Source organism: Ranitomeya variabilis, chromosome 4 (genome assembly GCF_051348905.1).
Source record: "Ranitomeya variabilis isolate aRanVar5 chromosome 4, aRanVar5.hap1, whole genome shotgun sequence".
Taxonomy (NCBI): Eukaryota; Metazoa; Chordata; class Amphibia; order Anura; family Dendrobatidae; genus Ranitomeya; species Ranitomeya variabilis.
Window position 1 is genome coordinate 391,312,602 of NC_135235.1, and position 15,395 is coordinate 391,327,996.

A 15,395-nucleotide genomic window follows, 5' to 3' on the forward strand; every position below is an offset into this window, starting at 1 on the left:
GTCCGCACATGTTGGGAGCCGGCGCTCTGCAGCTTCTCTGTGCCGACTGTCAGCTTGACAGTCGGCACAGAGAACAGCCGATTCTCAGTCCAAAGGGAGGCAGAATGCAGCCGCCGGGGGAGACACTGTGGACCACCGCATTAGGCGGCCCGACTGCACCCCCCTCCCGGATGCGCCCTGGGCACGTGCCCCAGCTGCCCCCCCTAGATACACCACTGGTGAGCACTCTTCCTCCCACTCTGAGTGCTCACATAAAACGAGCCCATGTATGCAGCTTTCTTTATCCCTCACAACACTTAGTGTGCTGGAGGAAAAATATCCTGGCTTCATACCATTGACGCCAACATGGGCAGTGACACTTATCTCCCCTCATACACTGTGCCAGTGACCCTGTCACAAGTGGTATGTAAAAGTTTGGGCACCCCTGGTCAAAATTACTGTTATTGTGAACAGTTAAGCAAGTTGAAGATGAAAGAGATCTAAAAAGGGCCAACGTTAAAGATTACACATTTCTGTTGTATTTTAGGCAAAAAATATATATTATCATCTTTTACATTTTAAAAATTACAAAAAGAAAAATGGTCCAATGCAGAACTTTGGGCACTCTTGAAGGTTTGTGTGCTCAGATAAGGCTACTTTCACACTAGTCCGTTGGTATGGGCCGTCGCAAACCGTCGGCCCGACGTACCGATGGACAGTGTGTTAATTAAGCACAACGGGGGCAGCGGATGCAGTTTTTCAACGCATCTGCTGCCCCATTGTAGTGTCTGGGGAGGAGTGGGCGGAGTTCCGGCCGCGCATGCGTCACACGACGGATGCGACTTGTGACCATACGTCGCAATGCGTCGCTAATGCAAGCCTATGGAGAAAAACGCATCCTGCGGGCAACTTTGCAGAATGCGTTTTTTCTCCAAAACGACGCATTCCGACGTACAGCAAACAACGCTAGTGTGAAAGTAGCCTAACTTTCACCAAGTTCCTGACCACATATACAATATATGGTCAGGAACTACTGTTCGAGCACACTGCAAAGCTCAGAAGGGAAGGAATGCTGATATTTCTGGAATGGTTTGGGGGTGTCATTCCACATTGCATAGCCCCTGAGATGCCAGAACAGCAGGACCCCCATAAATGACCCCATTTTACCAACTACACTCCTACTAAACGAATTAAAGGGAATCTCTTACCTCATTTTGCCTCTATAAACTGCGGCCACCACCATTAGGGGCTTATCTACTGCATTCTGTAATGCTGTAGATAAGCCCCCTGATGTAACCTGAAAGAGAAGAAAAATTAGATTATACTCACCCAGAGGCGGTCCGATGTGGTCCAGTCCGATGGGCGTCGCGGTCCGGCGCCTCCCATCTTCATGCGATGTCGTCATCCTCCTTGCTTCTGTCGCGGTTCCTTCGCAGGCGTACTGATTTGCCCTGTTGAGGGCTGCGTAAAGTACAGCAGTGCACAGGCTCTGGGCCTCTCTGACCTTTCCCGGCACCTGCGCACTGCAGTGCTTTGCTCTGCCCTCAACAGGGCAGACAAAATACGCCTGCGCAGGAGCAGAAGCAAGGAAGAGGATGTGTTTGCATGAAGAAGGGAGGCCCCGGACCTGCGACGCCCATCAGACCCGAACTGGGACCGCCCCCTGGGTGAGTATAATCTAACCTTTTTTTCTCATCTTTCAGGATACATCGGGGGATTATCTACAGCATTCCAGAATGCTGAAGATAAGCCCCTAATGTAATGCACCAAATGTTGTTTTCACAGTTCTAATTTTCATAAGAAATATGCCAGAGTAATGCCCAATATATTGCAGCTTGTGCTTCTGCAGATACGCATCTTGTAAATAGTTAAGTGGGCTCTCCCTACTACAGTAATAGTATACGTATACATGTGGGAGCAAACTACTGTCATGGCTCAGAGAGAAGAGGAGGGCATTTGGTTTTGAGAGTGGATTTTGCGTGATTTTTTTTATTACAGATTAAGGCAGAATGTTGATTTTCCAGGGCATTCAACCCTTAACCCTTTACTGACATTAGGCTTAATAGTACGTCAATGTCAGTATCCCTGCCTTTAATGTGGGCTCCGGCGGTGAGCCCACATCAAAGCCCGGGCATGTCAGCTGTTTTGTGCACCTGACATGTGCCTGCAATAGCGGCGAGTGGAATGGCGATCCACCCACGGCTATTAACCCATTAAATGCCACTGTCGAACGCTGACAGGAGCATTTAAATGACATTTCCGGCAATCGCACTGGAAATGCGCACACCAGTGACCCCCGTCACGTGTTGACGGTTCACCGGTGTGTCGGCATGACAACCAGAGGTCTGCTTGAGACTTCTTTGGTTGTTGGTGCCGGATTGCTGTGAGCGCTACCCAGTGGTCAGCGCTCATAGCAAGGCTGTAATTCTGCTACATAGAGGCGATCTGAGCATCGCCTGTATGTAGCAAAGGCGATCGAGTTATGGCAGCATCTAACCTCCCATGTGGACTATTGAAGCATGCCAAAAAAAATATATATATATTTTTTTAAAAATATATGAAAAAAATATAAAAGTTTAAATCACCCCCCTTTTTGCCCCAATCAAATTAAAACAATGTAACAAAAAAAAAATCATACACATATTTGTTATTGCCGCGTTCAGAATTGCTCAATCTTTCAATAAAAAAAGCTTTAACCTGATCGCTAAATGGCGTAGCGAGAAAAAAAGTAAAAACGCCAAAATTACGTTTGTTTGGTCGCCACGACATTGCATTAAAATGCAATAATGGGTGATCAATCATGGCAGGTCAGTTTTATCATTTAGTGAACCTATCAAAAAAGCCAAACAAAAAATAGGTGTGGGATTGCACCGGACACCTGCTCCTTCACTCCAATCCCGCTACCACCCTCCTCTACTCTTCTCTCATTCGAGGTACACTCCGTCCGCATCTATTCCCCCTCCAGCTGGCTGTCATCTACCGCCCCCCAGAACTAGCCATCTCCACCTTCTCTACCACCTCACCACCTGGCTACTTCATTTCCTCTCTGCTGACATCCCCACTATCATCATGGGTGACTCCACCGCAGCTGCCTCTAAACTTTTATCATTTACTGCCTCCTTTGGCCTCACTCAATGGTCCTCTGAGGCCACTCACAAAGATGGCCACACACTGGACCTCATCACACCCGCCTCTGCTCCCTTACTAATCTCACTAACTCACCCCTCCCCCTGTCTGACCACAACCTACTGACATTCTCTTCCCTCTCCCCTCCTAGTGTGCAACCCCCCACTCCACAAACTCACTCACCCTTGCAGAAATCTCAAACACCTCAACTTACAATCACTCTCTGAGTACCTTCTCCCTCTTACAGACATAGCCTCCCTTCATGACACAGATGCTGCTGCCACTTTTTATAACACCACAATAACAGCAACATTCGATTCGGCCACCCTGCTCATTCATAGCAAAACTCGTACAATCAACAGGCAGCCCTGGCTGACCAACCCGACCAAAGAACTGAGACAGGCTTCCAGGGTCGCTGAGTGGAGATGGAAGAGATCTCGTTCTGCTGAGCACTTCACTGCATACAAGCAGTCCCTCGCCAGCTTCAAGTCCACTCTCACTGCCATAAAACAAACTTCTCATCTCTCATCCTCCCTGTCTCACAACCCTAAACAGGTTTTCAACACTTTCAATTCTCTACTTCGTCCCCCTGCACCCCCTCCCTCCCCTCTAATTTCTCCTGAAGACTTTGCCTCTTTCTTTAAACAGAAGATCAATACGATCAGAGAAAGCTTTGGCCCACAGCGCCTAACACCCCTCTTAGCTGCTCAACTGCTGTTCCTCCAAAACCAGCTTCTCCACCATGGCAGAAGATCAGCTCTTCACCCTCCTGTCAAGATCACACCTCACCACCTGCATGCTTGACCCGCTCCCGTCCCACCTCATCCCTAACCTTGCCACGGTCTTCATCCCAACCCTAACACACCTCTTCAACCTCTCACTCACAACAGGTGTCTTCCCCTCATCCTTCAAACATGCCAAGATCACACTCATCCTCAAAAAGCCCTCCCTCGACCCATCCTCTGTGTCTACCTATCACCCGATATCTCTTATGCCTCAAAATGGCTGGAACAACTTGAACTGTCCTCCCACCGCTCCTCCTGCTCCCTCTTTGACCGGTTACAATCTGGCTTCTGACCCCATCACTCAAATGAAACTGCCCTAACTAAAGTCACCAATGACCTACTAACTGCCAAGAGCAAGAGACACTACTCTGTCCTCCTTCTCCTGGACCTGTCTTCTGCCTTTGACACTGGACCACTCCCTTCTGCTACAGATCCTCTTATCTCTTGGCATCACAGACTTGGCCTTATCCTTGATCTCGTCATATCTGACAGACTGAACATTCAGTGTAATCCTCCCCCACACCACCTTCTCACTTCACCCCTTGTCTGTCGGTGTTCCTCAAGGCTCTGTTCTAGGACCCCTACTCTTCTCCATCTACACCTTTGGCCTGGGACAGCTCATAGAATCCCACGGTATGCAGTATCATCTCTACGCCGATGACACGCAGATCTACCTATCCGGACCTGACCTCACCTCCTTACTTACCAAAATCCCATACTGTCTGTCTATCTCGGCCTTCTTTTCTGCTCGCTTTCTAAAACTGAACATGGACAAAGCAGAATTCATCATCTTTCCCCCATCTCACTCTACCCCTCCACCAGACCTATCCATCAATGTCAATGGCTGCTCACTTTCCCCAGTCCCACACGCCCAGTGCCTCGGGGTGATCCTCGACTCTGCCCTCTCTTTCGAGCCACATATCCAAGCCCTTGCCTCCTCCTGCCCTCTCAAACTCAAAAATATTTCCCAGATCCGCGCATTCCTTGACCGTGACACCACAAAAACACTAGTTCATGCCCTTATCTCCCGCCTTGACTACTGCAACCTCATACTCTCTGACCTCTCCTCTAGCACTCTGGCACCACTCCAATCCATCCTACACTCTGCTGCCCAACTAATCTACCTGTCTCCCCACTCTTCCCCAGCCTCTCCCCTATGCCAAGCCCTTCACTGGCTTCCTATCGCCCAGAGACTCCAGTTCAAAACCCTTACAATGACATACAAAGCCATCCACAACCTGTCTCCTCCATACATCTGTTACATGGTCTCCCGGTACCTACCTACACGCAACCTTCAATCCTCTCAAGATCTCCTCTACTCCCCTCTTATCTCTTCTTCCCACTACCGCTTCCAAGACTTCTCCCATGCTTCCCCCATACTCTGGAACTTTCTACCACAACACATCACTCTTGCCTACCATAGAAACGTTCAAAAAGAACCTGAAGACTCACCTCTTCCGACAAGCCTGCAGTGATCCTCAACCTACTGAACCACCGCACAACTAGCTCTACCCTCTCCTAGTGTATCCTCACCCATCCCCTGCAGACTGTGAGCCCTCGTGGGCAGGGTCCTCCCTCCTTATGAACCTGTGTGCCTTGTTTTCTTCTCATGTTTAATGTATTTGTCTATATTTGTCCCCTTTTTTTCACATGTAAAGCGCCATGAAATAAATGGCGCTATAAAAATGTATTATAATAATAATAATATTATTATTAATTGCACTTTTTTTGCAATTTCACCGTACCTGGAATTTTTTTTCCCATTTTCTAGTACAAGTCATGGTAAAACCAATGGTGTCATTCAAAAGTACAACTCGTCCTGCAAAAAATAAGCCCTCACATGGCCATATTGACGGAAAAAATAAAAAAGTTATGACTCTGGGAAGGAGGGGAGCGAAAAACGCAAAACTGAAAAAAGCTCCGGTCATTAAGGGGTTAATGACCTAAGCTGTAAACACATTACATGAGTTGCATAATTTGTGTGTATATATATATATATTTTTTTTTACTAAATCTATGGATCCTTGTAATTTCTGTAGGCCGTGATCAAGGTCCAACCACCGAAACGTTGGCCATTTTTGCACAGACCTGCCATTATAAAATAAATTCAAGTTGATTTCTATAATTGGAAGTGCCATTGTATTCCCTCCATAACCAGTGGATTCTCTTGCTGCAGTTTAACCACGTAAATGCCGTTGTCAATCTCGGACAGTGGCATATAAGTGACGTTGGTGTTTGTACGCACTCCTATTGGTTGTCCAAGGTGCGATCGCAAGGATAAACCGCAACTGCCATTTTGGTCTTCCTGCATAGCCCTCTTCCTACAGGCTGAGCTACATAGAAGAACTGAAATTTATCAATATACTGCAATACTTTAAATGTGTATGAACTGCTATTTAGCCAGTTTCTTGCGCGGGCCCATTCTTGTTTGGTATACAACAATATATTGGGGTTTCTTTCCCTTGTCATATGTAGGATTACACAGTAGTGAAGAAGACATCTGAGAAGTATATGACACCTTGCAACTATCTCTATGTATCAGAAGTATGGGGAATGATCCAGAGCCCTCACAATGAACAGAAGGTCCTAGATCTAACCTACAAGATTATAGAGCTGCTGACTGGAGAGGTGAGCACTGCTGGAGCATACAGTAAGTCGATCGGAGTGAATATAGAGGAAAGCAGAGACTTCTACATTGATGTCATGGAGAAAAAGGCTGTCGCATCACTGGGTAAGAGGAGCCTTTTTTTCAGGGTGATTTTAGGTGCGCCTCAAAACTGATCTCATTAGTCATCATCACATGTGTTTGGGTCTCCCATAGATGGATCCAGTAAAGGAAATCCACAAGAGAGATGCCCAAGTCCTTTTTACTCACAAGATTGCCCTGTGGAAAAGAAAAATGTGCACTTGAGGCATCAGGTAGATCGAACTCACTCAGATTTCTATAAATCGTATATGGATTCATGCAATAATGCTTTATATTAGACTCCTTAATTGTTTAATATTCTTGTCACACAGAATCGGGGTGAAGATCTGATCAATATTAAAGTTGAAGTTATAGCAGCAGAAGAAGAAATGTGTGTGAAGAATGACCATCAGTGTAAGAAGGAAGAAATTCCTGTACCTATTAGCCGAGGTGAGTACTAACCTCTCAATATTTAAATGGAACAAGGTACTGAAAGCAAATACTGCTGATTCTTATTCATGAGCTGAACTCAAAGATCTAAGACTTTTTCCATGTACACAAGAGGCCATTTTCTCTCAAATATTGTTCACAAATGTGGCTAAATCTGTGTTAGTGAGCACTTCTCCTTTGCCGGGATAATTCATGCTCCTCACAGGTGTGGCATATCAAGATGCTGACTAGACAGCATTATTATTGCACAAGTGTGCCTTTGGCTGGCCATAATAAAAGGCCACTGTAAAATGTGCAGTTTTACAGTATTGGGGGGGGGGGGGGGGGGGGGGTCAGAAAACCAGTCAGTATTTGGTGTGACCACCATTTGCCTCATGCAGTGCAACACATCTCCTTTTGCATTGAGCTGATCAGGTTGTTGATTGTTGCCTGTGGAATGTTGGTCCTCTCCTATTCAATGGCTGTGCAAAGTTCTAGCATGGCCAGCATACTCACCGGATATGTCACCCATTGAGCATGTTTGGGGTGCTCTGGATCGGCGTATAGAACAATGTGTACAAGTTCCTGCCAATATCCAGATACTTTCCACAGCCATTGAAGAGTGGGTCAACATTCCACAGTCTACAATCAACAACCTGATCATCTGTATGCAAAGGAGATGTGTTGCACTGCGTGAGGCAAGTTGTGGTCACACCAGGTATTGACTTGTTTTCTGACCCCCTACCCCTCGGATTCTCCAATACTGTAAAACTGCACTGTCAAAGATCACAGCAGTGGGGGTTATGCTGAACCAACCCTGTGTTACCTTTTTGTCACAAAGATCATTTTGCTGCCCTCTATCTTCAGGACAATTACACAATTGACACACAATTAATGGAGGAGGCCTCCGGCTGTTTCCACTACTAGGTCGATTATTGGGGAACTTACAGAGAGTGTATGGTATGTACACCTCTGATTCAAACTCTTGAAATACACTGCTCAAAAAAATAAAGGGAATGCTAAAATCCCACATCCTAGATATCACTGAATGAAATATTCCAGTTGTAAATCTTTATTCATTACATAGTGGAATGTGTTGAGAACAATAAAACCTAAAAATGTTCAACGTAAATCACAACTAATATCCCACGGAGGTCTGGAGTTGGAATAATGCTCAAAATCAAAGTGGAAAATGAAGTTACAGGCTGATCCAATTTCAGTAGAAATGCCTCAAGACAAGGAAATGATGCACAGTAGTGTGTGTGGCTTCCATGTGCCTGTATCACCTCCCTGCAACGCCTGGGCATGCTCCTGATGAGGCGGCGGATGGTCTCCTGAGGGATCTCCTCCCAGACCTGGACTAAAGGATCTGACAGTCTGTGTTGCAATGTGACGTTGGTGGATGGTGTGAGACATGATGTCCCAGATGTGATCAATTGGATTCAGGTCTAGGGAACAGGTGGACCAGTCCATAGCTTCAATGCCTTCATCTTGCAGTAACTGCTGACACACTCAAGCCACATGAGGTCTGGCATTGTCCTGCATTAGGAGGAACCCAGGGCCAACCGCACTAGCATATGGTCTCACAAGGATCTAATCTCGGTACCTAATGCCAGTCAGGCTACCTCTGGTGAGCACATGGAGGGCTGTGCGGCCCTCCAAAGAAATGCCACCCCACACCATTACTGACCCACTGCCAAACAGGTCATGCTGAAGGATGTTGAAGGCAGCAGATTGCTCTCCACGGCGTCTCCAGACTCTGTCACGTCTGTCACATGTGCTCAGTGTGAATCTGCTTTCATCTGTGAAGAGCACAGGGCGCCAGTGGTGAATTTGCCAATCCTGGTGTTCTGTGGCAAAAGCCAAGCGTCCTGCACGGTAGTGGGCTGTGAGCACAACCCCCATCTGTGGATGTCGGGCACTCAGACCATCCTCATGGAGTCGGTTTCTAACAGTTTGTGCAGACACATGCACATTTTTGGCCTGCTGGAGGTCATTTTGCAGGGCTCTGATAGTGCTCCACCTGTTCCTCGCACAAAGGCTGAGGTAGCCATCCTGCTGCTGGGTTGTTGCCCTCCTACGGCCCCCTCCATGTCTCCTGGTGTACTGGCCTGTCTCCTGGTAGCGCCTCCAGCCTCTGGACACTACGCTGACAGACACAGCAAACCTTCTTGCCACAGCTCTCATTGATGTGCCATCCTGGATGAGTTGCACTACCTGAGCCACTTGTGTGGGTTGTAGAGTCTGTCTCATGCTACCATGAGTGTGAAAGCACAACCAACATTCAAAAGTGACCAAAACATCAGCCAGAAAGCATTGGTACTGAGATGTGGTCTGTGGTCCCCACCTGAAACACTTAATAAAGGAGTGGATCTTGATAATTGCCAATAATTTCCATCTGTTGTCTATTCCATTTGCACAACAGCATGTGAAATTGATTGTCAAACAGTGTTGCTTCCTAAAGGCCCCGTCTCACACAACGACGCTGCAGCGATACAGACAACGATGCTGATCGCTGCAGCGTCGCTGTTTTGTCGCTGGGGAGCTGTCACACAGACAGCTCTCTCCAGCGACCAACGATCAGGGGAACGACTTCGGCATCGTTGAAACTGTCTTCAACGATGCCGAAGTCCCCCTGCAGCACCCGGGTAACCAGGGTAAACATCGGGTTACTAAGCGCAGGGCCGCGCTTAGTAACCCGATGATTACCCTGGTTACCAAAAAAAACAAACAGTACATACTCACCATCTGTTGCCCGTCAGGTCCCTTGGCGTCTGCTTCCTGCTCTGACTGAGCCGCCGTACAGTGAGAGCAGAGCGCAGCGGTGACGTCACTGCTGTGCTCTCACTTTACGGCGGCTCAGTCAGAGCAGGAAGCAGACGCCAAGGGACCTGACGGGCAACAGATGGTGAGTATGTACTGTTTGTTTTTTTTGGTAACCAGGGTAAACATCGGGTTACTAAGCGCGGCCCTGCGCTTAGTAACCCGATGTTTACCCTGGTTACCAGTGAAGACATCGCTGGATCGGTGTCACACACACCGATTCAGCGATGTCAGCGGGACCTCAACGACCAAAAAAAGGTCCAGGCCATTCCGACATGACCAGCGATCTCACAGCAGGGGCCTGATCGCTGGCACGTGTCACACATAGCGAGATCGCTACTGAGGTCGCTGTTGCGTCACAAAACTTGTGACTCAGCAGCGATCTCGCTAGCGATCTCGCTATGTGAGACGGGGCCTTTAGTGGACAGTTTGATTTCACAGAAGTTTGATTTACTTGGAGTTATATTCTGTTGTTTAAGTGTTCCCGGGAGGGTCGAAACGTCTGATATTGACGCATCTTGTTACGATTTGTAAGATTGGCTCAATTTTTTGTTTGGACAGATTATTATAATAATAAAAATATTTGCATCAACCGCGTGTGCTGTGAACCATTTTCTATTGCGACAGTACAAAAGGAACAGAACTATTACATTTTATATAGGTAGTGTTTATAAAAATATACAAACGATTTTACAAAGGGGACAAACAATATAGCATGTACAAGTGCATAAAATTAAAGAGATTAACAAAAGAACTTAACAAACACTGGTCATGGAAATGACTTTGAGCTTGGTGAAGGGGAGCACTTTGGTTGGGTAATGTCCAGTGAACGTGGATCATGCCTACGCATATATGTATCTCCCTGCATTGAAACATGTGGTTTTAGTTCAATGATTTACAAGCTTTCTCCTTCTGGAGATTTTACTTTTTCTATGACCTGCACATTTTAGAGTTTCCTTTTATTGGGGCCCTCCTAAGGCACACCTGTGCAATAATCATGATGTCTAATCAGCATCTTTATGTCACACCTGTGAGGTGGATGGATTATCTCTGCAAAGGAGAAGTGCTCACTAACACAGATTTAAACAAATTTGTGAACAATATTTGAAAGAAAATGGCCTCTTGTGTACATAGAAAAAGTCTTAGATCTTTGACTTAATCTAATTAAAAATGGAAGAAAAAACAAAAATGTTGCGTTTTTATAGTTTTGTTCAGTATATTCTATGATGAGATGTTATTATGGAGAGGTGAGGAGGAGGAGGAGCTGGAAGCAGAGCTCCTCCCTCCTACATAGAACTTTTGAGCAACAACTGCCATCTCCTGTCTTTGTAATGTAAAAATATGTATTCACAGAATACAAATTTTACCCAGGAATTGAGAATTAATGATCAGTCCAGGAGGAGAAAGAAGCAGATTTCTCTGATGGTACTGTACTTCCGGCACAGGTTGCCCAAGATGTGGTCTTCTGCATCTAAACCACTGGAAAATCCTTGGATCTAGATACAGGACAGGTTGAGTATTCTAGAACTTGATTTCTGTCTGCAAGGCAGCTTCTAATTAAAATTTGGGACCCCTGTTAAAACAGTACAGTAAGGTTTTTGCTAGGTATGTTGGTTAACTTACTATCTTGAAAGCCAATAGATAAAAAAAATTGCTTTTATTTTATGTAGATGCCCAGTACAAGAGCTCAAAGAGTCAGCTCTTTTTATCACAAAGCTCCAAAATAGAAGATAGAAATATGATACAAGATTGTCAAAAGGATCAACCCTTTAGCCAAGATATACTCCAAGGACTTCCTACTTCAAATGTACTTCCTGAGCTCTTGGATCACGAAGATGCTCCAGACACATCACATTTTCTTGCCCAAAGTATTGATCATACAGGATATAAAACCTTTCAGTGTTTTGAATGTGGGAAATCTTTTGCTAAGAAATCAGTGCTTGTAGAACATCAGAGAATTCACACAGGGGAAAAACCATTTTCATGTTCAGATTGTGGAAAATGTTTTACCCAGAGATCAAATCTTGCCCAGCATCAGAGAATTCACAGAGGGGAGAATCCATATATGTGTTTAGAATGTGGGAAATATTTTTCCAAAAAATCAAATCTTCTCAGACACCAGAGAATTCACAGTGGAGAAAAGCCATTTGCATGTTCTGACTGTGGAAAACGTTTTACAAGTAAAAGTCAGCTTGAGGTGCATCAGCGAATTCACACAGGAGAGAAGCCATTTACATGTATGGATTGTGGAAAATGTTTTATCCAGAAGTCAGATCTTGTTAGACATCAGAAGGTTCACCCAGATTCAAGAGTCACCTCAATACCTCAATTTGGAGGCTTGGAAGGAGTTTCTATTGATCTCCCACATCCCCGAATTATAGCTATTTAAAGTTTTACAATGACAAGGAGCTAAAAGCAACATTTATTATTGAATGGAGGCTCATTGACTTTCAAAATGATGAAGCAAAATTGTCACCTTGAGTTACACAGTCCCCAATGTCTCACAAGCTATGAAGCTTATTTTGACCTCTAAATCTTACTGGAGCTACCAGAGAACTATTTGTGTGGTCTTCACAACTATCCCTGTTTGTGAGCTGTAATTAAACATTTCAGCTACATATAAAGGCTGGAATTATTTCATTTGTATAACATAAGTAAAAACTCTTATTTTTTTGCACTTTATTTAAACGAACTTTCATTTAAAAGACTTTACCTTTTGGAAACCACTTTCTTATATGATCCACGATCTGCAATAGGTTCTCACAAACTGCTTGCATTAGAGAATTAAATTACTGGTACACCGCCCCGTGTGATATGGAAATTCAATCCTCCAGTCCATTCTTAGTTGCCTAAAAATGTGAAGGGAGCCTTGCCCAAAGGATTCTTTGTGAATATGTCTCTTTATCAATCTGCTGGGTTTATGATTTATTGACAGTAATGAGTAGGGTTGAGCGAAACGGATCGTTCATTTTCAAAAGTCGCCGACTTTTGGCAAAGTCGGGTTTCGTGAGACCCGACTCCAGCGTTGGATCGGCCACGTGGTCGGCGATCTTTGTATGACGCCTTCACCGCCATTTTTTCAGCCAATTAAAGAGTGTGGGCAGCGTGATGACATAGGTTCCGGCCTGGTTTCAGCGGCGTCATAGAGCCATAATACCGTTTGGGCTGCAGTGATTTCCGCAGTCAAACACAACATATGCTTTGCACGGAGGGGAGAGAGAGAGAGAGAGAGAGAGAGAGAGAATCCACATTGACTTGCATTGGGTTTCGTGTTCCGGTCCGGAACCCGACTTTACAGTAGAATCGGCCGATTTCACGCGATCCGACTTTCGAGAAGGTCGGGTTTCACAAAACCCAACTCGATCCTAAAAAAGCAAAAGTCGCTCAACCCTAGTAATGAGTTGTCTTGGGATGACAACAGTGGTCAGCATGTCCTCTCGGACCATACTCAAGTCATACATGGAGGCCTCCAGTTTGAGCTCATATTCTCTGTACCAAAGCAGAGAGCTACTCTGACAGACCTTGTAGACCTCAAGAGAAGGGTCCGCTCCCCGCTGTACCTGTCTGTCATGATTAGTTTGTTCATTGTAATTTTGACTTGTGTTTTGGATGTAACCCCTTCTCATGTACAGCACCATGGACTCAATGGTGCCATGAAAATAAACAATAATAATTTATGCATTACATAGATGGCCCTTTCTTAGAATAGTGGCCATGTAGTTCTGCATTACCCTTTTAGCCAGACCTGCCTTTCCCTAGTGAGAGAAGTTGGACCCACAGCAGATTAATTGTCTCTTAAGAACTCATTTTAGGAAAGGCAGAACTGTTAGAGGACCTGTCATCAGGGCAAAAGTGGCCAGTTTTTCCTCTTTTAGTCCCGATGATCCTGTGAGTATGCAGGTTGTGTTTTTTTTTTTTTTGTGTGTGTGTGTTTTTTATTTGTGCAAACATGTACAAAGATATGTCTTTTTTTTATTTGATGCAAATTTTTTTTTTAATTTTACATTTTTATTGAAGATTTTTTTTCATGTTTCCCAAAATATAAATTTTAAGAAAAAAATAAAGGCAAGTATATGAACATATAACAGATTTCAATAAAAACAGATTAAACTAGTTATAGCAGAAATGCATTGGATTATGATGTTGTTCAGAAATTCAGATTTTTAACAATCTGAAAAAGGGGAGAGGACAGACAAGACTTACAATAGACAGATTGGGGAAAAGATAAATGTAGGTATTGGTATGTAAGGATGAGCATGTCAGTAGAGGTGATTTTCAAATAGTCAGGGATAACCATAAAATATCCCAAAGGGACCAGATGAGATTACATTTCTCAGTCCTGTTTTCATTGATAGCAGTTTGATATTCATAACTTCTAATGTCTTTATCCTAGTTTATAGGTCTAGTAGAGACGGGGGGAGAGGTTGGCTTCCAATGGGATGGTATTAAACATATTGCAGCTGTTAATATATACAATAGGAGTCTAATAATCCTGGATTTATTCTGTGGAAAGACATTAAGTAAGAAGATCTGAGGTTCTAATGACAGGGCCAAACCTAATATGTGTTTAATTACAGATTGAACATTAACCCAAAAGAGAATTATAAGGGAACAATCCCCAAATAAGTAGAAGTCTGAACCCCTTGCAAAGGCACATCTCCAACACAAGGGAGAAACAGATGAGTCTAGCTTATGCAGGAGTTCTGGAGTGTGATACCAGAAATGCAGGATTTTATATTGATTATCCTTGTAACTGATACATGATGCTGTAATAGCTGCTCTTGGGCAGACAAGTCTCCAGTCAAAATCAGTTAGAGTCCTATCCAAGTAATTTACCCAATTGAGCATGTATGGATTCCTTATCTATATATATATATATATATCTATCATCAGGACATTGTAAAACACCATATAAATCAGAGATTAGACCCTTCCTTGAGGGGCCATTTTTACAAATACGTTCAAAGGAGGTTGGACTGGAAACCTGTAAAGTGTGAATCAAGGATGATGGAAAATGCCTAACCTTACTGTATTGAAATAACGAGAGTTTGTGTACCGATAGTTTTGATTTCATCTCATCATATGTGAGCAGATTCCTTGTTACTCGGTTAGTTATAGCTGCAAAATTAAACAGACCAGTATGGGCCCATACACTTCTTAAAGGTGAATTCAATATAACAGGAAAACTTGGATGAAATAAGAAGGATGTGAGGGGGTTACTTGTAGATGTCCATTTGAATTTTTTTGTGCAAGTCCTCTAGTAAGATTCATTGAGGCTAATATTTAATTTGAAAGGGAGTTAGTAATAAAGGTCCAGTCTGTATAAACAGTTAGGATGTGCAGGTGCAAGCCTGAGTTTTTCTTTTTCCATCCACTTTGTATAGGCGGGTTTAGATGACCATGCTGGGATTCTCCATAAGTTAGTAGCCCAATAATAGTGTACAAACCACCCGAATTTTTACTTATCGTGATTGTTTTTCTACCCATATGAACCTCAAAGTAGCTGCTTCAAGTGCCTTTAACTCTCTGAGGGGAACAGTATAGGCAATGTTTCAAATAAATATAGT

At 44.3% G+C, this 15,395-nt stretch overlaps 1 protein-coding gene across 6 annotated transcripts in view; it reads left to right on the plus strand.

Annotated features, from left to right (window-relative positions):
• Nucleotides 1-14,671, plus strand: part of LOC143767186 (gastrula zinc finger protein XlCGF66.1-like) — a 40,450-nt gene extending 25,779 nt beyond the window's left edge. For 3 of the 6 annotated variants that reach the window (XM_077255288.1, XM_077255287.1, XM_077255289.1), the window contains 4 exons: nucleotides 6,366-6,621; nucleotides 6,712-6,809; nucleotides 6,909-7,026; nucleotides 11,499-12,772. In XM_077255288.1, the coding sequence (XP_077111403.1) occupies nucleotides 6,366-6,621; nucleotides 6,712-6,809; nucleotides 6,909-7,026; nucleotides 11,499-12,217 (1,191 nt within the window). In that variant the 3' untranslated portion in view covers nucleotides 12,218-12,772. Of the gene's footprint in view, nucleotides 1-6,365; nucleotides 6,622-6,711; nucleotides 6,810-6,908; nucleotides 7,027-11,498; nucleotides 12,780-13,222 lie in introns of those variants that run through there. The other 3 variants (XR_013213679.1, XR_013213680.1, XM_077255286.1) reach the window with 3 other exon arrangements.
• The last annotated feature ends 724 nt before the right edge of the window (nucleotides 14,672-15,395 follow it).